This window comes from Stigmatopora argus, chromosome 20, assembly GCF_051989625.1.
Source record: "Stigmatopora argus isolate UIUO_Sarg chromosome 20, RoL_Sarg_1.0, whole genome shotgun sequence".
Lineage (NCBI taxonomy): Eukaryota > Metazoa > Chordata > Actinopteri > Syngnathiformes > Syngnathidae > Stigmatopora > Stigmatopora argus.
In genome coordinates, this window is record NC_135406.1 from 1,271,603 (window position 1) to 1,294,257 (window position 22,655).

A 22,655-nucleotide genomic window follows, 5' to 3' on the forward strand; every position below is an offset into this window, starting at 1 on the left:
TTTCTCTTTCAACTTGGCCTTGCGCCAGAGTGACAATCAAAGTCTCTTCTGTGAGAGATTAGTTCCAAGGTCCCCCTCCTTGTTTTTTTTATTGGAGGAAAACAGGATGTCCTGCTGGCCAGACGAGATCCCCCGCCCCCCCAAAGAGCAGTTCTCGAAAAATGGGTGCAAGCGACTCCAGAAAAAAAAAACAGCTTCCAAGTTCCATTTCCCAAAGTTTTCACAGCTGGGATGGCGCGTCAGTCCCTGCGCTAACTTGCGAGGTTTACTATTTCAAAGACGAAAACCCCCTCCCCACCCCGTCCAGCGTCGCCCGGCCTGACCCCGACGCCGTCACTCCTGTGATTGGATCGGAAGTTTTAAAGGCAACCGCCACAGGAACTCTAGCACAGAAGGCGCAATGAAACATTTTGTGACAAAGTAACCAAACAATCCACAACCTTGTGCTGTCATCTGCATATCATACAGATGATATTTATTATCCGTCTTGAAAATACACAAGAAAGGCCCCGTCAGTGTTCCGTCCACTTTTTCCCTCCCAAACGAAAAAGACAAAAGAAAAATAAATAACAGTTTCATCCCAGCACACCCGTAACAGTACTTTGTTTTCAGTCGAGTTTGGACAGCGGGGAGGAAGGCTAACGTTAGCTGGCTTAGCCGACCGGCCGGCACTTATTTGATTGCTCGTGGCCTGCCGTCAAGTGCTTCCGTATCCTTTCCTTTGTTTGGCTCGTTGCAACACACGCGCACGCACAAGCAAATTCAATAAATAAGACTTTACAGCATGATAAGGCAATGTGGACCACACGTTTGTCCAGTTCGCCAAAACTCCGGAGCCACGTACCAGCTCCCCGAGAGCAAAACGGTGGGTTCAAGGCTTCACGGCTGATTGGATGACCCCCCCCGACCTCCCACTTGATATAGTCCAAAGTAAGCAAAGGAGCCAAAATCAGGGGGAAAAAAAAAATAAAAAAATCAAGCTGCCAGGTGCTCAGAAGAGTCCAGAATTTTCCAGGTAACTCTGCAGTTTTCTTACTGTACTTCTGTCCAAGGAGCAAAGGTCAAAGTCAAAAGTGGTGTTTGTGATGTGAAAGTGGCCCGTCTCTTCAATCAGGTTCACGATCTGAAGAAGCCAAAAGGAAGACTGGAATGACTTTGAAATGATATTTAAGAAAGAAAAAACTGGTCTTGAAAGCACTTAGACTTCACCTGTTGCAGAATGTGACCTTCTCTTAATGTCATCAGTCTTTTGTGCAGTTCCACTAGCTCATCGAGGTAAGCCTGGGAAGTGGACAGAAATGGCAAAAACGGGGTCACCATCGGGAGAACCGGGTGGGAGTCTATCCTGTTCCGTTGAGGTTACTACGTTTGGATTTTCTTGAAATAATGGCCATCGATAGAAACATTGGAGTCAATTTCTTCACAGTAAATACCAACGCACTTCCACAATAATCAGAACAATCCCCCCCCCCAAAAAAGGACTTACCTTGTCGCAATCGAGGTTTTTGTTCCTGTCCTGCTTGTTGTTGGGGGTCTTGATTGGGGGAACACCAAAGAAACATCAATCCAAGCACCGGTAATAGAAGTTTCTTAGTTCCAAACGTGGAAAGCGTCTCACCTGATTGTTGGTCGTCTTTAACAATCCCGGGAGCTCGCCGCGTGGTGGCGGCGTGGGGGCGGAGCCATCACTCTCACTGCCCTCGCTCAAACTGATCCTGCGTCGATTCGCCAAGGTCGATTATTTCAACGCCGCTTCGAGCGGAAACGCGGCTTTGGCGAGCGGCAGACCTGCGCTGGGGGTGCGGCGGCCGATCGGCGTCGGAATCCAAGTCCTGGTCGTCGTCGTCCCCGGAATCGTCGTCGTTGTCGTCCGAGTGGAAATCCCGCATGACCGACTGCAGCGGGCCCAGCACTGTGCGGGAGCAAAGGTCTATTTGAACCGGCCGTGGTTTGACGAATGCTCAGGGATCGGGTTCGAGTGTTCCTTACCTTGGCGTCTGTGGTGTGTGGGGGCGAAGCCCGAACTGGAGCTGGTACTGACTGGACTGGGCTGTTCCGACTGGCGGCGGGGGAAAACAGAGACAGAGTCAACTCCAAAATAACTTTTCAAGTAACCAGCTAGCTTGTTTGCTAGCTTGCTTGGCAAAGCAGGGACATTAACATCCCCCCACCCACCCTGCCAAGCTGCGCTTGAAGCGCATCAAAACAGGTCCCCGTATACGAAAGAGCAGCGCGCACAAAAGGCGCGAGGGGATTTGAATAGGCGTCGCCTCCCGCCGACCAACAACACACAGTTGGCCCGTGGGTTTATGGGAGGGTGCGGACAGAGTGCCGCAAATCTTCCCCGGGCTCCTTTGTTTGGTGTTACTCAAAGACACAAAGGAGCACTCTTCAAAGACAATAAATTGACTTTTAGTAGCCGTTTGAGGACACTTTAAAAACGGGGTTGCCCAAGCGCCGGGCCGCGTGCCGGGACGCGGTCACGATACGGCGGGGTGGGATCGCCCCCCGTTTTGTGTTCCCTGGACTCTCCAGTGCTCACCAATGGCGCCGGGAACTCCCTAATCCACATTTCCACTCTGTCTCGGCCGTTTCTGGTCCACTGAGCAGCGGGAACACAAAGATCAAACGGGCGGTCACATGACAAGGGGCAACTCTTTGCGGCCACCGGGGTTGCGAGGGAGTCTGAAAAGAATCAAACACCTGGCAGTTGTCACCCCCCCCCTATGAGCCACATCCCTTTTTATAAGCGGTCCCCCACTAATGGCACTTCCAACCAGCCGAGACGCTAAAAACAAAGACACCGGAAGTCGAGGAATGGAACCACTGGTGAGGAACTGGCTGCTATTCTATTGCTAATCACGTCTGTGATTCTCAGGTGTCGTAAAACCATAAACGCCCCGGTCGGTCTAAGACTATCTGGTTTTAGCACACTCCTCCATTCCCGGAGGACTGGAAATTGCTTCTCGGAGAGGACAAAAAAACCTCCAAAAACCAGAACGAAGCAAAGTTCCTTCTCGAACGTGGATCGTCTTCCGTCCTACTTACGTCCGATTTGGCAGACTCCATGTCGGAGTCGTTGGGATCCGCCACTTCCTGGAAAGGCGGGAGCGGGGGACCCTTCCGGTGGGCCGCGTCGTCGCCCTCCGCGTGCACTTTGCCGCTCCGCATCTTGAGGAGCTTCTTATCGGAATGTTGAATCTCCGAGCCGGACGCGGGCTTCCCCGACAAGTCCCCGAATGCCCTTTTGCGTTTTTTGGTCTGGTGGTTGTCCCCGTCGGGGGCGGGTGGGCGCTTGGCGGACCCCTGGTTCCGGTGAGACAAGAACTTGGGTTCCTTGAAACCCATTTTAGGATTGCTATTTCGAAGTGGCTGGTTCTCTTTGGGTTTTCTGGGAGGTTCTTTTGCGGATTTGCTGGACTCCCAGCATGAGTCTCTGAAGGCACTTTTGGTCTCTTTCAAGTCTTTTGGTGGCTTTTCTTTGTGGTCCTTGGAGGGCTTGTGCGCTTTGGAGAAGCTGCTGCTGTTGGAGCTGGTGGCCGTGGTGAGGAGCGTCGGATCGCCCACTTTGGAGCCGTCCTGGAACGACAGCGAGCTTTCGTTAGCGGGGAAAAAGAGGAAACGGATCGACTGGAACGACCACGCTCGATGTTTCATCAATGCAGTAAAGCTGTTAAAGCGGTCTAGACGACGGGGGGTGTTCCAACTCCCAAACGCTTCCCTTTTATTTTGTCTATCGGCTCGTTACCCGCGGACCCGGAGGACGGACGTAAAGCTGCCAACTCATTCTAAACTCCGGCGCGCTCCGTAACAGCGGGAGAGTCCGTGCCCTCCTACGGCAAGACCTTAATAATGTCTTTGGCGCGTTGCGAGAGACCCGAGAACTGAGCGCAAGCTAGCCCGGAGAAACCTGAGAAGACTAGTATTCCTCCGAGAGACACAAACGCCCACGTTACGAGTGATTCACCTTGATCCCGTGGGAGCTTTTGGTCTTCCTCGGCTCGGAGAAAGTCGCCCCCAAGGAGTTGTCAGGAAGCGTGGGGAGCTTCATGTGCGGCCCGAACAGCGATGCCGACCCCTCCTGCATGACCATCACCTGCCGGGAGACGATCAACAATGATTTCCCTGTTTGCGACCGTCGCCGCCATCTGGCAAATCTTACTTTTGAGTCCTCCGAGGTGCGTTTGTGCGGATCCCGTTGCTGTAGGAACAAAAGAAGACGCGGTCATCGTAGAGGTCTCTTCAGGTCTCAAACTGGCGTCGAGTTAAAAACAAAATGGCAACTCTTAACCAGTTCTGCCCTGCTGGACAGACAATCTGTAAACATCTATACCAGTGGTCCCCAAACTATTCCAGAAAGGGCCGCAGTGGGTGCAGGTTTTCGTTCCAACCGGTAAGAGGAAACCTTTCCACCAATCTGGTATCCTAGAAGTGCAATCAGGTGCTTCTTTTTTCAGCAGAAACGTCATTGGTTAAACGGTTTGTGTTGGATCGGTTGGAACAAAAACCTGCACCTACAGCGGCCCTCCAGGGCCGGTTTGGAGACCTCTGATCTATACAAACAATAATCTCAGTCTCAGTCTGCAGAAGGTCCCCACCTTGTGGACTTCCTGTGTGTGGCTCCAGTTTTTTTTACCTAGGTCTACAATGTCTTGTGTGTCTTGTCTGTCTTGCTACCGCAACCAAGAAATTTCCCAAATACGGGACGAAATAAAGTTCTAATCTAAATCATTCTGAATTGGGAGGGGGCCGCCAACGGGAACCAAAGACCAGTTCCTGAATTTCAGGGTTGTACGGGCTAATATTCGGTAGTGGGCTTTGACGGCGAGGTCGAGTTCGACACCCCGACACGAGTGGCACCGAGCGGGAATGCGGCTTTGTCTTTGAAGGCAAAGTAAACACAGAGCACTTAGCTCGGCTCGTAAAACCCACCACGGACCAGAGGGGTCTCCCGAGGACCAGCGGCGGAGAGAGAGAGAGAGAGACCCACCCCTCCGGCTCGCAGCAGCTTGCGTCGAAACTCGTCAGTGGGGTTGTTGAAGGTGAGTTTCTCGCAGCGGAGATGATTGACGGGCGGGTGGCCCTCCAGGTGAAGGAAAAGGTCGTAGTCGAAGCGGACTTTCTTGGGCTCTTCCTGCGGCGAAGCCACCAAGTTTTACCGCGGGAAATCCCATCCAAGAAAAAAATCAAATCTGGTTTGACGGACGTACCTTGTTCCTGAAGTAAACTTCGATGGGCAAGATGAAGCCGGCGTAGCCAGACTCCTCCACTTTGTACGGCGGGTCCTTGCACACTAAAAAGCAAAGCGTTGGTGAACGACGCTAATCTCATTTTGCTATCGCGAACGGCAGTCGCGCCAGCGGGTGTCGAGACCCCTCCCCCTAACCCCCAAGGACCTTTAGGACAAACAAACTCGGCTTGAGCTCAGGTGTTTTTTGGCGCCCAGGCGCAAGTTTGGCAATCTGTCCTCCCGGCGGACGCGAACGCCGCCACCGAGCCCCTCCCTCTTTTCGGAATCGACGGCTACATCGACCTCGCCGCCGAAGCCCGACGTGGCTGAGCAGATATTATGGGTCGGACGGAGTTAATTGTGCGAGGGGGGTCGTGTTTTACGAGTTGAAGAAGCCACGGGTTCGCCGACACGCTAACTGACCAAAAACAAGGGCGGCCAATCCATTTGGGAGGGCTGCCGACTCTCCCACTTGAAATGGATCGGGCGTGGACTCGCTCTTTGATTGGCAAGCATATCCCGACACCGAAAACCGAAGACCCGGACTCGGCCTAAGTTGTGTATCCGTTATCTTGACGGTGCAGCGGTAAAGCCAATAAACACGTTGAGCTTTCACAAAGTACCCGCTGACCCAGAAGAGAAAATTAGCGCCCGTGCCGCTTCTAGCCTCTCTTTCTTCCCGTCCGAGTCCCGGATTCAGACGGGGGACGTCAATCACAGAACAATGCCAGTCACTCCGTATTTGGCCTTTCTCCGCAGACTGCCTTGTAATGAGGCCGGGTCGGACACTGAGCTTAAGAAGGAAAACAAAAAGGCTGGAAGCAAAAACAAAGGAAAAAGAAAAGAGAAAATCCCTCCGCTTGCCCACCCTTAATGCGGTCTAATCCCGACTGAGCCATTCATCTCAACAGCGGCCGTCCAATAAATGTCACCAATTGTACGCCAAGTGTCCTGGGATTTTCAATTGGGCGTGTTGATGGCTAGCTAAGGTACGCCGCGCTAGCCAAGGTTTAGGGCTTTGCAAAACTGGCCCGTTTTCTCAGATTCGGTTCGACGCTGCGGCCCAGACAATAGGGGGGGGGGGGTGGCTTGTGGCGCGGCACGGTTGAACGGGCCCACTCCTTAAGACACGACCCAGGGAGTCTGTTTTCTTAACATCCCGCCTGACCCAAACGACCCGGCGATAATCAGCTAACGGCGAGACCGGCCGAGGCAAACGGGGTGGGGATTAAATCGGGTAAGATTTTAAAGGCCGGCTCGCCCAGAAAACCCGAGTTTGCGTCGTCAGCCAGGTCACTGGGAAGACCCGCGCCGCAGGTGGTTTGTCTGGGGGGAGTTTGCGGCGACCCCGGTTGAAGGTTTGGCCACTTGAAACGGGTTAGGCCTCTGGCAATGGGGGTGACCTTTGACACACAGAGTCAATAGCCGGCGTTTGACTCTGCCGGACTTTGAACTTGAATCCGCCGACTTGACAAAGGATTCAACTTCCCTCGAACGCAACGGAAACAGATTGTCACGACGTATACATCGTTCTCAGATGGTGGTGGCGGTCTTCGGATATTGGTATCCGACGGAAACGGACCATCGTCCCTGTTCCTAGACCCCCGGCCATGTAAGTGCTCAAATATCGCCACCCCAGACAAAAGAGTCTGGTTCCGAGCAGGTTCAAATTTCGACACCCCTGAATTGATGTCCAATCCAGTTGAACCGAGAGGACCTGGCAGCGATGGCTTGGCTGTCCGTGTCGCTAAAACAATTTGGCGGACTGCTAGCGCTCGGCAGAAGCCAAAAGGACAGCCAGGGGGCGAACACGTTGGACCAATCAGTACCCCATCAGATTGTATGCGTCTGTACCGTGGCCAAGTTGGCCAACAGTGAGCTCTTTCTTCCAGGAACGGAGATACCTCGCCTCATCGTGTTCAAGACTCGCAGCTTTCAACACGCTGGTCTTTCCCTTTTGAACAGAGGACATTAGGTCCAATCAGTGGCACCGGGGGGGGCAATAGAAAGGGAAAAAAACCCACACTGGGTCTTCCTCGGCTCCATGTGTCGTGGAAGCATTGCCGCTGGCTGTTCCCATGGTAACGCCGGAACTGTTCGAGGTAGCCACGAAGCGGTAGAATTTTTTTTTTCATAAAAAGTCACCGTCAAGGGGGGGGAAGCATCCGTTTAGACGACAGTACTCGGGAACAAAAGACAGAAGAAGGGGGTTTGCGAGTTAGAAGGGGGGGGGGGGGGACTGAGATTCCATTGCACCTCTAAATCTCTTCAGGATGGGATTAGCGCTAGCTAGCTACACTTGAAGCTCATAAAATGCAATTGCCGCTACCAGGGCAACATTATTTTGTCTGACAGCTGCTTTGAGTTCAAAAAAATACCCTTCGTTTTGTTGACTATACGAATATAAATAGTCCGTTTTGGTTCTGCAACCCAGTAAAAAATCCTCAAAACATCTGTCAGACCTAAAAAATAAAACAAACTTTTGGAGAATTACCACACTTCTCTAGATACCCAAATGGGTTTCTTCCCTTTTTTTTTTTACCAAAAGAAGGGTTTCAAGTACCGAAAAATACACATGTAGTACGAAAAAAACAGCGCTACTCACCTCGTTTGGGTTTGGGGAAACTCTCGTGCAGGTGAAAGACGACTTTTTCCACAAAGTGTTGAATGTTGCTGTGCTCCGGTCCTCGCACAAACACCATCCAGTCGTGAGTGAAACCTTCCACCGTGGGTTTTTTTCGGAACTGGGCGCGGTGGCCGAGTTCGAGTTTCACCTGAACGGGACCCTGTTCGGGAAAGACCTTGACTTTAAAGAAGGATATTCAAAATGACAATAATAATACATTCCAATTGAGCCTGGGAGCGGCGATCCTAGAGCCGAATTTGGCTCGTGAGCCATATTTTGCATCTTTCTAAAACCTTCTGCTGTGAATGGGTGAGGAAAACATTTATTTTTCCATTTTCTGTTGCATGAAATTTTTATTTGAACTTATTCTACACCATTTTTGGTCATCAATTTTTGCCTTGTTTGCTGTAAACTTTCATTTTCATGCATTGGAAATGCTTATCTGGCGCAGATATTTCATCTAAATTTACACAATAGCAGTTTTTTTTTAATATTTTGGAATGGTTATCAACATTCGCTTGATTCTTCACATTTTGCAACAATTTAAAGCACGTGTAACGTCGTCTTTATTACCTGCAGTTGTCGAAACATTTTGCTACTTTGTGTTTAATATCACTTTGCAATGATTTGGGGTGAAGGTTAAAAAAAATGCAACTATGATTTGCAAAATAAAAGATCAAAAATGGGAAACAACAAAGGCCAGGTTTGGTCATTTTTTGCATAAGTGCAACCAATTTTTGTTAACCGTCTTTGGTTAGTGATATTGTTCAATTTCCCAGACGTGCTAATCACTACTAAGCAAGATTTCTTCAACTTTTACATAACAAAGAGTATTTTATTGGCAGTGGACAGAGGAATTTATGGATGCCCCTGCAAACAACATACTGGTCTCCGAACCAGCAAGACCAGTACCTAAACAGCAGGGCAACTCTGAAACCAAGACTTGTATTGCACACCCAAATCGGTGGAAAAACAAACAGCATAAACCAAATACTATATAATAACAACAATAAAGGCACGTAAGAAGTAGTAGTACTCTCCATTGTAGTTATTGTAAACTTGAATTAGGATCAGGGTTTTGTGCAAACAACATCAATGCAATTGAGCAAGTCCTTTTGATTTAGAAGTCATTTATTTGAAGGCGTTTAGAAAAGAATATAGAATATATAAAGAGCGTCTCCGTCAAATCCTGACGGAGTGAAAAGCAGCGACTCCTCGGGTGTGACACAAGCAAACATTGGCCTGATAAAGGCGGGCGGGCGGGCGGACGGGTGGCCGGGCGAGCCGGCAACGACCCCCTCGGATGGCTACTCACCGAGTTGGCCATCCCTGAGGCCCCGCGTTAACGACAGCTCATGGAGACCAAGTGGAAAGTGGAGCTAAATCCAGTTTGCGTGCGATGGAAGGCATGATCTCCACTCACTGCGCTCCAAGCCACATTCAAGACTTTCCAAGACTCGCCGGCAGTCAAGCCGGCAGGTATCGGAAAACAATGTCCGGTGTAAACTTTCAAAATAAGGGCAACTCGCGTGTCCTTCACTCGCTTGTATTGACATCCCTTCCTGTTATCTTGGGGGTAAATAGAGTTAAAATACTCATTCTTTTAAGATTACCTTTTTTAAATTGGTATTTCGTTGATAAACATTCATCCAAACATGCCCCCAAATTTTGTTTTTATTCATTTAGCTTCCACCTATGACTCAATTCCTCTACTTTGACGAAAGCGCATGCGCGAATGAATCCTCACGCTGCCTTTAAGTTACCCTGCGATTACGCAGACACGTTCGACTTTTTCTTTTCTAAATGATTTTAAATCGATAATTTAGGAGGATCTGGTGACTAAAAGCTCACCCGAGACCATACTTTTTTCATATTTATGATAACTTTGGCTTCTCTTGCTTCCCGTACTCACACCCCTATTCTGAATACGCTAAACGTGGCTAAGGTAAAGTGAATGAATGTTAGTGTACGCATTAATTTCTAGTGCACTTAAACGCAGCACCCCTAACCATTTACTGTTCCACATTGTTTTCCATGCATGTTGTGCATTTCGGTCATAATCATGATTTGAGTGATCCATTTCACGTTGGCAAAAGTATAGCAAACTCAGCCTCACTATCAGGCAAATATAAGATGATCATAATTCGCCCATTTTGATATGAAAACGTATAAACAATCGTACTGTTGCCCCAGTTGATTTCTTGTATAAAGCGAAGTGACACCACATGAAATTTATCGGAAAATATGTATTTTAATTTCCGTTTCGTTTATAAACATTCTAACGGTGTTTTCCCCCCATATTTATTCATACCACATTCGTAATACGCTTTGTCTTTTGACTCAATTCCTCTACTTTGACGAAAGCGCATGCGCGAATGAATGCTCACGCTGCCTTCAAGTTACCCTGCGATACGCAGACACGTTCGACTTTTTCTTTTCGAAATGATTGTAAATCGATAATTAACGAGGATCTAGTGATTCAAACTTCATCTCAGACCATATTTCTTTTCATATTTATAGTTTAATTTGGCTTGCGTCGCTTCCCGTTCTCCCAATGCTGTTCTGAATACGGTGAAAGAGGCTAAGGTAAAAGTTAATGAATCGTTAAAGTACGTATTAATTTGTAGTGCACTTTAAAGCAGCACCCCTAACCCTAACCCTAACCATTTACTGTTCCTCATTGCTTTCTATGCATGTCGTGCATTGCGGTCATAATCATGATTTAAGTGATCATATCACGTTGGCAAAAGTATAGCTATCTTAGCCTCACTGTTAAACAAATTTTAAATGATCATAATTCGCACATTTTGATCTGAAAAATGTATGATTTGTTGATTTTTCTATAAAGTCAAGTGCCAGCACAAGAAATTGATTGGAAAATAAGTCTACTTTAAAAAACATATGCTTGTCATCTTTATTTTTCAGTTAAATTTGCTCCTTTCAATGTGTTTCTCTCCCAGTGTGCCTTTTTAAATCATTCATAATGGATAGATGTACGGAATTGGGAGATTTGCAGTGAGTGATCATGTTTCAGTGCCATTGACAGCAATTGACGTCCAAATTCTGGCAGATTTTGTGACGCATTCCCCAATTTAAATAGTTGTGTAATGTCCAATTTGCTGCGGGGGAAAGTAAAAACAGCTCATTTTTTAAAGAACTCTGGTCTGTCTATCACCGTCAATGGCAGCCAACGCGCAAAAAAGAATCCCATTTTGTTCAAAGAATCGGAATTGTCGAATATTTCATGTTTTAGCTTGGAAAAAAACACTGGTTGTGCCGTCCCGTTGTGTCACCTGAAAGGAAAGCCTGGTTTTGGTCCTTTCTAAAGCTCTGTTGGCTCAACAAGTACCACGGCATTGTCCTCCCTTCTGTGGCTATTGCAGACCTTTGCAGTTGCGGGTCCATATTGTTCAGCAGTACGGGTGGAAATGCACCAAAACAAAGCACCCAAACAAACATTTGGAGTTTTCACGGAGCAAAATTGAACCTCGAGAGCAGATTTGCCAAAAAATAAATCATTTGAAAGCTGCTCCCTTGGGGGCGAAATGTAGTTTTGAGGAAGCGGACCAACTTACCTGCTGGTGTGGCTTGTCAAAAAAGCCCGGCGGCGAATGCGGGTGGCTGACGCGCTGCTGCCGGCAGGCCGAGCGCGAGGGCTTATCACATAGATAACGGTTGAAAGGGTGGGTTGGGTGTTGTGGCTTCTGGGTGGGTGCTGGACTCAGGCCTGTCGCCTGTTCCTGGTAAGGTTAAACCCTTGGATCAGCTTACGCGCAGATCAAACGGCAGAATTCTACTTACATGGCGATGCCTTTCGATTGCTCATTTGGAAAAATGTCACGGGTTGGGCCTGTTCGCTTGACTATGTGATCCGGGAATCAACTTTTTCAACGTGTTCACAGTTGTTCTTGAGGCAACAGGTGGCCGCATGGCCTGCATTTCACAGGTCGACACCTGATAGCCCTCTTTTAAACGGGGGGGCGGGACCAAACCCCATGTGACCATGCTGAGAAATAGACTTTTCTGATGGTTTCTACTGCTTGGCTAGGCACCATGGAGGCCTTAAAGCTACGGCTCGCCTTTCCCAACCCTGTCATGCAAGCCCAGGTAAATCGAGAAAAACTAGACTTACACGCCAGGTAGTAATTGGTAGCCTACTGAAATTATCGTGACCGCAGGCGGTGAGAAGACTCGTTGCTGCCGTGCTTAAAGAGAAAGGCCAGACTGGAAAAATCAACCCGTTTTCCACAAAGGTGAAATTCCGCCGAGTCAGCACCATAGCGGTTTTGTTTTTCAATGTTTAAAACAGTCACAGAAAATTGAGTTTTTTTCTGGGTTTTCCGCCGCCAGGGTTCCGCACTCGAGACTCTGTGGGAACAGTGTTGCGGCGGCTGCGATCCGGTGCGTTCGGCCTGCTGCGACAGCGTGGTCTTGCTGGTGGATCAAGGCCACGCCGACCTTCAAGACGTCCTCAATAACGTTCTCAACCTGCTGCCTTCCGCGGGGTACGGAAACTCGGTGGCTCCTAAGGGTTTTCTTTCCCTTTTCTATGGTTCTGACACAAGCCGTCCTCAGGAACGTCCAGGGGCTGCTTCAAGTCACGGGGCAGCTGCTTCGGATGCAGGCGGATCGCCGAGACCGGAACGCTAACTTCGCCTGTCCTTACGGCATTAGGTCAGTCGATCGGCAACCGGCCGCCGATGGATGTCAGGAACGCACTTTGGTTGCGTTTTCCGTAGGAGTTGTCCCCACCCGTACATAACAGCCCTGGAAAACCGTCCAGACTGCTGGACTGCCCTCCTCTCAGCCATCGATGACTTTGTTAGGCAGGCTGTTGAAAGGCAAGCGCTGGAAGAAGCCATCTGACATTGCTTGCTATCCCAGCCATGATGTTTTCTTTGACGAACCAGAAATGAACCCGGCTACATCGCCATGCTGGTCCCCTTCCTCTGCTACCTCTACTGCGACCCCGAAAGGCAGACCGAGCACGGCCTCCTCCGCCAGGGTCTCCTCCGGACGCTGCTGCCCGCCGATCGGCGGCGGCCCGACGGGAACTCGTCGGCATCCGAGAGCCTGATCCGATGCCTCTGCCAACTGGTACCGCGCATGCCGGTAATTGTCGGGACTCGTTCTAAGATCCGGAATACCCGTGTCCAAATTCGTCAGGGATAACCCTGAGCCTAATCCTGAACGTATTTGTCATGGCAGGTGGACAAGGTAGAAGATGCGTTGGAGCTAGACTGGTTCATCGGCGCCCTGCTTCCCCATCTGGCCGGGGAGGGTCGAGAACCCCGTAAGGGCGAGAAAATTCGTCTCCTGCTCCAATTGCTCTGCGCCTGTCAGCGCTGCCTCAGCTTCAGCGGAGACTGTCGCCCTCTTGTCGGCTTGATGACGGAACTCTTGCCCACGTGCCGAGAGGTCGGCTCGCCTGTCTTGTGGGTCCATCCGGTGTGCTACGTCTGCTGATGCCGTAGACCTGTTTGCAGGAGCTGCCCTTGAATGAGCTGTTGATGGGTGTCGCCTTGCTTCTTTTCGAGGCCCCTGCAGCACAGCAGAGTAGCTTGCTGAGTCTGGGTAAGAACAAAAACCTGTATACATGTAGACGTAGAGTAGTATAAAGATAAACACACATCCAGTGGTCCGTTTTCACATTTCTTCCTCCCTCTTTCCACTTTCAAGTCTCGATTTTACTGCCAGAAGACAGCGAGCTGTCCCCGTGGTTGAGTCCGGTCCTGGTTCTACCTGTGCTGCAACTCATGTACTGTTCAGATCTAACCGAGCCGCTGGCGGAGCGCCGCACGCACGACCTCAACCAGAAGCTGGCACAGAGCGTGCTCCGCGGCGTCAGCAGGCCCACTGCCAAACTCCAGCAGGTGTAGCGGCGTTTGCCGTCCGGAACGGACCGGCCCAAAAAGTGATCGGCTCTGAAATGAAAGCTAACCTCTCCTTGTGAACAGTCTCATCTACCAGAGGCACTTCTTCTCACTCCCTGGTTCAGTGAACTGAGGGCTGCCGTGTCCATTCTCAGTCAGGCGGCGGATCCGCCCTCGGCCGTCGACTGGCTTCTCTCGCTAACCTCGGCGCTGTGCTCAAACCAGCGCCTGCCCAACTCCCTGGTCTTTGTCGTCAGCCACCTCCTCCTCACGGGCCAGGACGTCGTCTGCCGCTTGGCTTTAGACGCCTTACGAGCAGTCGCGGCAGTCGACCCCCATCAGGTGGGTGGCGACGGGCCGGGCTCGATTCAGAGATTTTGCAATTGGCGAATCTCAATTTTTCAGTTCCTGGGACGCCAAATAAATGCTAGGTGGGTAACATTCATGCGCATAGATTTTTCAATGGATACATTCAGGTGAAAAAGCTTGCAGCATTTGGCTCTGGGCTTCCTACCGCCCTCGGGGCCTGCGGGACTGCAATGAGAGTCACTCCAGCTCCAGACAATGATGTGAAGTAGCATGCGGTGCCAAGGCTGCTCGTTAAGAGGATTCCCCTGCTGTTCTAATTGCTCCCACAGTGCCACTTGCACCGAGCATTTATGGAGTGGAAGAGGGCTGTTGACAAATTGAGTTGTTTTCCACAAGCTAGCACAAAGCTCAATGTCTGCTTTTACAGAAAATTGTCGGTACATTTCGACACCGGGCATTGCTTGATTTGTTCGATGGTGCTAATCGATAGTGGACGCCGCAACGTACTACAAATAAAATCTCCATCCTGGTTAGGTCGAGACCTGAAGGTCTTGAGATGTCAAGGCTAGCAAGAAATTCTGGACGGACCATTCCATTCAACTCTGAAGCTTTTGCATTGCAGGTCCCGTCCCTTCTTCCACTGCTGCTATTCAAGCTGAGGAAAGAAAAGAACCCACATCTTTCTCACGCTGTGCTGGAGTGCCTCCCGGGCCTCGGGACTGACAAGGTTCCAAACGACCGACCCGGCTCCAGTCGCTAGCACGGGTACTCCAACGCGCTTTCGCTTTGCAGCTATGCATACCCACGGTGCTGCAGACTCTCAGCCTCCTCGCCAGCGACCCCAAACTCAAAGCAGTGGCCATGCGACTGACGACCAGCCTTTGGAAGAAACAGGTCGGTGATCTTGAGAACTGTCCACCCTTCGCCGTTATGCGACGGTTTCATTTATTTTCCTGCAGGACCGCGTTTACCCGGAGCTTCAGCGACTGTTGACCCAGCCGGACAACCGGGTGGTGACGGGAAGGGACGCCCAGTGGGAGCAGGTTCTGTCCAGGGCGGCCTGTCTTCGGGACATTTGCCGAGAGAGGTCAGATTCTTTGACCCGCGCCCGTTGGGTACGCTGTTAACTTGATTGTTGATGCGGGCGTGACCAGGCCGTACCAGCATGGGAGTGACATGTTGGCTGCCCTGGTGTCAACTCTGAAGCAATGCACCAGACCAGACCAGGTGACCCCGGCGGTCCTCGCCCTGCAGGGACTGCAGGAGCTGTGCCGCGCAGAGGTTGGCTGCCAAATACTTCACAATCCCTCAACCGAAAGCAGGGAATGTGATTCCAAAAGTGTAAAAATAACTCGTGACTTTCCTGCCTGAAGCTCCCACGTATAAGAAAGTCAGCTTTTCACAAAGGTGAAGCGCTCATGGTTTTTCTTTGCAGGTTGTCGACATCGTGTCGACGTGGAGAAGTCTCGGACCAGACCTGAGGTGCGAGTCTCGTCCACCGATGGTCAAAGCGGTCTCTCAGCTTTTGGCTATGGTTCCTCAGCTCGTCGTCAAGTCTGAGGAGTATGAAGTGCGTGCAGAGACAAAATTCTGCAAAATATAACAACAAAACAACTTGATGCTGTTTGTATTTTTTCCCACATGTCTTCTTTTATAGCTCCTCAAGGAAGAAGCGGTCAGCTTTCTGTGGGATTACGTTGCGGACAAGGTCCGTGTAGATGACACGCTGGCCAGATGGGATCTTGTGACTGGTGCGTCTGAGACTCTAATTATTTTGCTCTTTGGCCAAAGGATCCAGAGGTGGTCAGTTGTGGTTTTCGAGCCTTGGCGGACTTCCCAGAAGCGGTTCACACAGTAAATCATCTCCCTGAGGCAGTGAGTGAAGCCTTTTAGGATTTTTTTAAAGAGGGCAAACACAAATTCTCTCAAGGCAGGGTTAGGTATGAGGCTCAAGGCCTTGTCTCCTTTTGCCCTTGACATTTGTAGGCCAGGCCTGCAGTCCAGGAGCCTGAACCCGAGGACGGCGAGCAGGCGGGAACGGGAGAAGAGAAAGACCTGTCTGTCGTGGGTCCCTCCTATGTAAAGTTGCTGACCCTCACCCCCCCGGCTGCTCTACCAGGTGAACACCATGGTCTTTTTTGCCATTAGTGAGTGGTCTCGGTTGAACACTTGGACTACTCTCAATCCGTGCAGCCTTGGAGCTCTTCCTGACCTCGCTAGTCAAGCAGGAGATGAGCCGGATGCCAAGGGGCGTGTACTTTTCTGCCCTGAGGGGTGGCGAGCTCCGTTCGGACCAGGGCAAATCGTTGGCGGGGATTCCGGCCTTTGTGCTCAAGACCTACGAGAAGAACAAGCAGCCGGGCCTCAAACCGGGATTGGCAGGTGATGAAGTTGGGAACGTGGTGGGCATGTACCGACCGGTCTGTCAATCCATTCACTGAATGTGCACTCGTTTTGCGGTGACAGCTGGCCTCTTGCTTTGCTACGAGCTACCTCAGCAGACGGATCGTGACGGCCGACCCGTGCACCGGCACCTTCTCGGTCGCAGTCGCAGCTACCAGCATACCTTGACGGCTCTCATCCATGAAGTCATTTTTCTTTCTTTTTCTGTCGCTTCTTGTTGCATTTGACAAGTCATAAACCTTGTGTTTACCTTCCTTCGGCAGGTGAACATCCAGCTGTCCGAATGGCACCACGCTCTGCTCCTGCCTCAGGCGTGGCGGGATTTCATGCATCGGACTTTCCACGCAGTCCTCGAGGTGGCTTCCTTGCGTATCTCTAGATCCGTCGACGGGGCAGGCCCGAGCGACTTTTGCGCTGTGTTCAGGGCCGCCGTGCGGATCTGGAAATGCAGAGGCAAAAAGAGCAAGAGGCTTCGGAAGAACTACAGTACAAAAAACACTGTGCCTGGCTGTGGTGAGTGTCCCATTGAAGCCGCTCCCATCCCAAATCCTTTGCCGTTCATCTCTCGTGCTCATTCCCAGGACCAGAGATCACCTGACCGATGTCATCAGAGGCGCAACAAAGTGAGAGAAAGCACAACTGTCGAGGAGTCTTGGTTCTGAGGATAAAATATAAAATGCGTTTGTGCTGCGTTCAGGGACAGTCCAATGGTTCAGGGAAACTCCGTCCTGGCTCTCAGCGCCCTGGCTGCCATCCTGGCTAAATACGAGCGCAACCTCCCTGCCGACAACGACGGGGGCTTGCGAGTAAGAAACCCGTCACCTTAAGGCGGGATTGTGTGTGAAATGCTTTCAAGAGGGACGTTTTTGCTTTTAGGCTGGAGCTGAGTTTGTGCCTACCGCTAGCTGGCTAGCGATGGTGCTCGACACCTTGTTTAGCATTATCAGCAGTAGCTACAAAGCCAAAGGACAAGTATTTCCGTGGTACCTGCATGTAAGTCTAGCTATTCCTCCATGTCCTGAAAGAAAAACGTCCTTTCCGAGCAAGTCTTTCTGCTCAGCGCTCCTATTCGGGCGAGAACACCGCCAGTGCCATCGCTCGCTCCTGCGCTAGCCTGGCGCTGTCCCTGTTGGTCCCGGCGCTGGTTCTGTGGCATCAGGACAGAGCCGAGGAGGTGGCTTCCGCGCTCCGTGCCGGCCTGTCCGACGACTCCCAGCCCATTCGGTTCCACTCGGGCCTGGCTCTCGGCATGGTGCTGTCCGGCCTACATCGCCAGCGCCTCAGGTAGCGTGTGGACGTGGAAAAAAAGGGCCCCCACGTCTGCCGTCGCTGATGTCCATTCTGCTCCGCAGTGACATCTCTCCCGAGAAGAACGCCCATCTCCTCCCCGATGGTCTCGCGGCTCTGGAAGCTGGCGCATTTGACACCGATACAGAATACAAGTCAGCGGGGCGCCGGTCATTGTCGCGAGGGGGGCTCCTGTACAAATCATTTAGTTTTTTTTTTATCTGTCTTAGCACCGGATGTTTGTTGGGTCTGGGTCTGGTGCTTTCGGCCCTCTGTGACGGAGGACAGACGGGTCAGCTCGGCCGTGTCATCCAAACGCTGGACAGACTACATCAGGCCCTGAAGGATGGCGACCAACAGGGGCGCATGTTGCAGGAGGTAGGACAGTAAATTGAAAAGGAGAGGCAATTCTTGCAAAAATAGGAGCTGTGAAGTTCGGTCACACTAGGTGTTGGCGTACTCGATGGCTTGCGTCTGCGTCTCGGCCTTCGGCAGGAGCCTGGTCGATTCCGGCAGGGTGGACCAGGTTGTTGATACTCTGCGCTCTTTGACGGAAGACAGCCAGCAGGTTTCGGTGCAAATTCATCTCCACTGGGTTGTTTTCCATCGTCGTTGTTCCACAAGGAGGTGTTTTCTCTCGTTCAGAGTCCGGGCGTGGCAATGGCTCTGGGCCTGGCGGTCCACGGTCTCTCTCTGTGCGGTCACGGCAAAGCGGAAGACCTCCAACCTCGTCTGCTGGGCGCCTGGCTCAAGACTTTACTGGCCGAGGTGCAGCATTCCGTCTTGTTCGTTCCTCTGACTTCTTCCGACTCTTACTCGACCGGGCTTGTCTTTACCGTTTTCAGGGTTGTCCCACCATGCAGCGCCTGGCCGCTGTTAACGGACTGGTGGCCGCAGTGGGGTCCGAGCGTTACATTATTCAGGTTTTTGTTCGGTCGTCACATCCCATCTCTCTTTGGGTTCGTCAGTCGAGCCTGCCTTTGTTTCATAGCTCAAGAGTGAACTGGAGACTTCCTCCAACCAACAGAGTCGACTGAACGAGGTCATACGGGCCGTCTCGCAGGTAGCCTTCCATTCAAGTCGTCCTCTCTTGCTCGCATCCTTTACAAAAAAGCTCTTCCTTCAGATCGTAAGCTTTTCAGGGGCGATTGGCCTGCAGTCTAACTGCGCCTGCCTGCTGGGACACTTGTATTTGTCGCACATTTCCAGCGGTCTCAGTCACACGGCAGGTGGGCGTGCCTCAAATGGACCAGGAAAATACAAGAGGAAACTTCTGACCTGGTCGTCTCTTTCAGTGCCTCAAGATTTTTGTTACCTGCCGGAGAAAAGTGTCATCAGAGCCATGGTGGACTTGCTGACGGAAGCGGGAAAAAAAGGTTTGCCGTTTGGTTTGCAAGTTGTTTTGCCCCTGAAATCGACACTCCGTAAATGCACGCAGGTCCTGAGTTTGCGGATCCGAGTCTGGTGCAAACGGCTCTGACGCCTCTGGCCTCGGTCGCCAGCGCCGTCAAGTACCCGCCAGTCAATTGGGGCGGGATTCTGTCCCCTCTGATGCGACTCGGCTTCGGTAGGCGCCCAAACATGCTCGCTCGCGCGAGGCAATGTTTAATTTAGTTCCCGCCTTGGCAGGCGAGGAGGTTCAGCATCAGTGCATGGCGTTGGCTGCAGCTCAAGCTCAGTATTCCCAGAGCGCCTCCCTCTTCCTGGGCTCCTGGCTGTCCTCGCCCCTTGTGTACAGTCTCGGTGTACGTGCGGAACGTCGCCCCCGATTTGGATTTTGGTCCGTCTTGAACTTGACAACTTTATAGTCCCAGACGCGGTCCCTCTTGTATGAGAACCTCTCTTCGTGGATGAAGCACGTCGCCGAGGACAAGCTCCAGTTCTTCGTGGACACATTGGGCCCGCAGATCTTTCAGGAAGACCTCGGACCTGGGCGTCTTGGCCGCTCCCTGCTGCGAGGCCTCGCCCAGGCCGCCGCCGCCCCCGACCCTCCTGCCATGTGCTGGACTGTCCTGAGTCAAGCCACCGAGAAGATTTTCAATCTCCTACCAGACCAGATAAAGGTAGCAAGTCTCGATCCTCCCCCATCTTTGAAAAACTCAATGCGCTTGCACTCTAGGACAGCGGCGTCGATTTCTATGTGGGAGTTGCCGAATGTTTGTCCGCAATGGCTGATTCGGAGATTGACCGCATCGCACGTGTCACAGAGGTAGGACGGCGCAGAGAGCTTCTAGACACCATGGACCTCACGTTTGTGTTTTTTTAGACCCAGATGGAGAAAAGCTGCTTCGTGTTAGCTTACCTGGTGTCGCGAGGGAGGATTCCGTTGTTGGGTTTCAACGACATCATCGCCGGCGTGCTCCGCGGTTGGCCGGGCCGCCGGGTGGGCTGGCTCCTCCTGCAGACGTTCTATCAGTGTCGCCTAGCTGCAAGTGACAATACAGGTGAAGCAAAAAAATGAAAGGATTTGAAGGAACACGAGGAACCGAGCGTCCTTTGCGGTGTAGGCGTTATCAAACGAATGGAGTGGCTGCTGGAGTTGATGGGACTCCTGCGGAACGTAGCCTATGGCACCACCACGGTCACATGCCAAGATGCCAAAAAGGTAAGTCGGACATCCGCCGGTGTCGGCTTGACCTGCCGAGTCAAATCTGGTGACTTTTCCGCAGGCCACCGACTTTCTGTTCGGAGTCTTCGCCGCCGCCGTGGTGTCCTGGGGCGACCACTCGGCGCCCCTCCTGTTCGGTATCAGGTGCAGCTGGCTCCCGCGCCAGTCGGCGGGCCTGCCGCACGCCCTGTACGGCGCCGAATCCCAGACGGAGCAAGCCTTGCCTCGCTGCCTGCTGGGATTGCCCCGCAGCTTGCCCCTTCTCCTCGCCAAAGAACCCTGGATTCACCAATCGCGCAAGGTCATTACCGCCAAGAATCGTCCGAGGGCGGGGTACGGGTCCTCGTTCGTAGCCGACTCGTGTGCGCCTTAGTTCGTAGACTGGCTCCTCGGCATCGCCGAGGGACCCCGACAAAGTCTGTCGGCGACAACCGTCGACGCGGCCCGAGGTGAGAAATACGGCGAGGGTTCGGAGTTGCTTTGAGATTCTAAGTGGCTCCCTCTCGTCCTTTTAGATGCTCTGCTGGCCCTGCGCCATTTGCCGGACTTCAAGAAGAAATCGGTGTGGACAAGAGCCTATGGCTGGTAGTGGACAGCCCTTGGAGAGTTTATTTGAGAGCACCGGACCCTTACATAAACACATCTGGAGGATTTCATTCCAAATAAAGGACTTGTAGCATCCCCGCCGATAGACGGTCAAGACTTGACCGTCTATCGGTGGGATGCTACAGACTTTTCTGTTAACTGTGTTCCATCTGCCTCATTTTTTCTTGGTCTTCTTGGCCCACCTTTCAATCTGTTGTGTTCTCTCTATCAGCGACTGCCACACTGTCAGCGTCCCTCCTGAAAAAAACGTCGCTTTCTCATTCGTGGTCACTTGGAATTGGAGTAAATAAAAGAGTCTTACCCAAAGCGAGGAGAGGCAAGAAAACCACGAGGGGCAGTGGGCGTGGAGAGGGACCCGGAGCGGTGGCGTTCCTCATCCGGAACGCTTCCAGCTCCATGTAGCGTGTCGTGTGGAATACAGTGAGCCCTGGTGGGGGGGGGGGACCAAAAATAAGGAGGTCTCGGACCGATTCAAGACGAAGCGATAGAATCGTGGATTCACCTTCCGTGATGACCGAGAGGACGTAGATGGGGATCCAGAGCGTGTAACGGGCCCACAGCATGGAAGGCGATGGGAGGTCCATCACGCACATCACCTCGTGGGGGTACCTGAGACCAAAACCAGATGACCGCAGGCTAGCCCATTGGGTGTTGGAGGTAGCGGCGGTCTCTCGGCATCCACCTCAGCAAGTCCAAGATGTTCCAGAAGAAGAGTAGCAAGCACGCCAGGGGTTTACTCTGCACCTCCTCCGCCAGGATGAGGAACAAAAGGAGGAGGTTCTTCTCTAAAACCTGCACCAGATCTGACTTTTGAAGGCCGCCCAGAAGCAAGTCCGGGATCCCGACTTGCCGAGCCGTACTTGGATGAAGCGCGGGAGCAGTCGGGCCTTCTCCAGCCCGTCGGCGATGTGGAAAAGCTCCAAGACCGCCAGCAGCTGGCACACACTCATGACCAAGCCGATGGAATGAAAGGTATCCGCCAGCGCATCTGCAAAAAAACAGTTTTCACGGCGCTCTTCTCCAAAGACTGGGCGAAGAGGCTCACCTGGTCCGAAGGTGAGGAACCTGACCACCGTGTTGGTCAGGATCCACGTGTGTCCGCAAAACTGGAACAGGTTGTAGGAGAAAATGTAGACCAGCCGGATGCTGAGCCTCAATTAGAGAGCATATTCAAGGATTACACAAGCCAATTCCTGATAGAACATGCATCTACAAGTTCGAATCCCATCCCGCCTCAGCCTTGAAAAACACATTGTGAAACCTAAAGTGCTCACTTACATTCTTTTGTTCTTCCTCTTCTTTGCAAAAATAAAAAGGTTAAATTTTCCAGTAAACGGTCTGTGGGCGCAGGTACCTTTTCTTTTTGGCGGCTGCCTCAACGGCTGAAACAGGAAAAGAAGCGCGACGTTTGCTCAGCTGCACTTCCTCAGCCTGATTTGTTGACACTCTATCGATCACATGTGCGCAAAGGGGGAACCTGATTGGAACAAAGATAGCTCGTCTAGAATTTACAACATTGCCGGTAGACGCCCAGGAGAAATTCCCTATTCGTTTGCAACTCAGACCTACAAAAAAAAAAACTAAAAACTGTATTTGTCGTCGTGAAAAAAATCACCCAGAATGGCCCAAAATTACCAGAAGGAGATCAAATAGTGATCTGATATGATTTGAAATGAAACCTATATAATACTAGGATTAAATTACTGACATACA

The 22,655-nt window shown here is 51.5% G+C and overlaps 3 protein-coding genes across 5 annotated transcripts; 1 reads left to right on the forward strand and 2 right to left on the reverse strand.

Annotated features, from left to right (window-relative positions):
* Positions 1-441: 441 nt before the first annotated feature.
* Positions 442-9,321, reverse strand: mllt3 (MLLT3 super elongation complex subunit). Its single transcript, XM_077589699.1, has 12 exons — positions 9,172-9,321; positions 7,836-8,016; positions 5,211-5,293; positions 4,991-5,134; positions 3,968-4,201; positions 3,049-3,579; positions 1,990-2,059; positions 1,789-1,912; positions 1,619-1,715; positions 1,487-1,534; positions 1,210-1,281; positions 442-1,123 (listed from the first exon to the last, which is right to left on the reverse strand). The coding sequence occupies exons 1-12, from the start codon at positions 9,181-9,183 to the stop codon at positions 992-994; spliced, it is 1,728 nt and encodes a 575-aa protein (XP_077445825.1). The 5' UTR covers positions 9,184-9,321; the 3' UTR covers positions 442-991.
* Positions 9,322-9,604: 283 nt separating this feature from the next.
* Positions 9,605-21,080, forward strand: focad (focadhesin). Of its 3 annotated transcripts, none has more exons than XM_077589655.1 (44): positions 9,605-9,801; positions 11,905-11,963; positions 12,035-12,109; positions 12,207-12,361; positions 12,432-12,530; positions 12,596-12,697; positions 12,767-12,968; positions 13,065-13,274; positions 13,343-13,430; positions 13,536-13,729; positions 13,814-14,071; positions 14,661-14,765; positions 14,831-14,932; positions 14,998-15,125; positions 15,193-15,319; positions 15,474-15,608; positions 15,696-15,746; positions 15,830-15,913; positions 16,025-16,157; positions 16,232-16,420; positions 16,505-16,626; positions 16,705-16,797; positions 16,866-16,954; positions 17,023-17,064; positions 17,139-17,247; positions 17,318-17,434; positions 17,502-17,725; positions 17,794-17,883; positions 17,959-18,106; positions 18,177-18,296; positions 18,374-18,496; positions 18,574-18,651; positions 18,720-18,791; positions 18,855-18,957; positions 19,024-19,104; positions 19,167-19,295; positions 19,358-19,473; positions 19,537-19,791; positions 19,848-19,937; positions 19,995-20,172; positions 20,236-20,333; positions 20,398-20,637; positions 20,710-20,785; positions 20,852-21,080. In XM_077589655.1, the coding sequence occupies exons 2-44, from the start codon at positions 11,910-11,912 to the stop codon at positions 20,923-20,925; spliced, it is 5,358 nt and encodes a 1,785-aa protein (XP_077445781.1). In that variant the 5' UTR covers positions 9,605-9,801; positions 11,905-11,909; the 3' UTR covers positions 20,926-21,080. The 3 variants fall into 3 exon arrangements, with proteins under 3 accessions (XP_077445781.1, XP_077445782.1, XP_077445780.1); XM_077589656.1 differs by lacking the exon at positions 9,605-9,801 and adding an exon at positions 9,955-10,442; XM_077589654.1 differs by lacking the exon at positions 9,605-9,801 and having other exon boundaries at positions 9,955-11,963.
* On the reverse strand, positions 20,916-22,389 carry hacd4 (3-hydroxyacyl-CoA dehydratase 4). Its single transcript, XM_077589734.1, has 7 exons — positions 22,221-22,389; positions 21,988-22,094; positions 21,803-21,930; positions 21,625-21,734; positions 21,445-21,551; positions 21,244-21,369; positions 20,916-21,179 (listed from the first exon to the last, which is right to left on the reverse strand). Coding segments are annotated over exons 1-7 (663 nt in total). The 5' UTR covers positions 22,223-22,389; the 3' UTR covers positions 20,916-21,096.
* Positions 22,390-22,655: the final 266 nt, after the last annotated feature.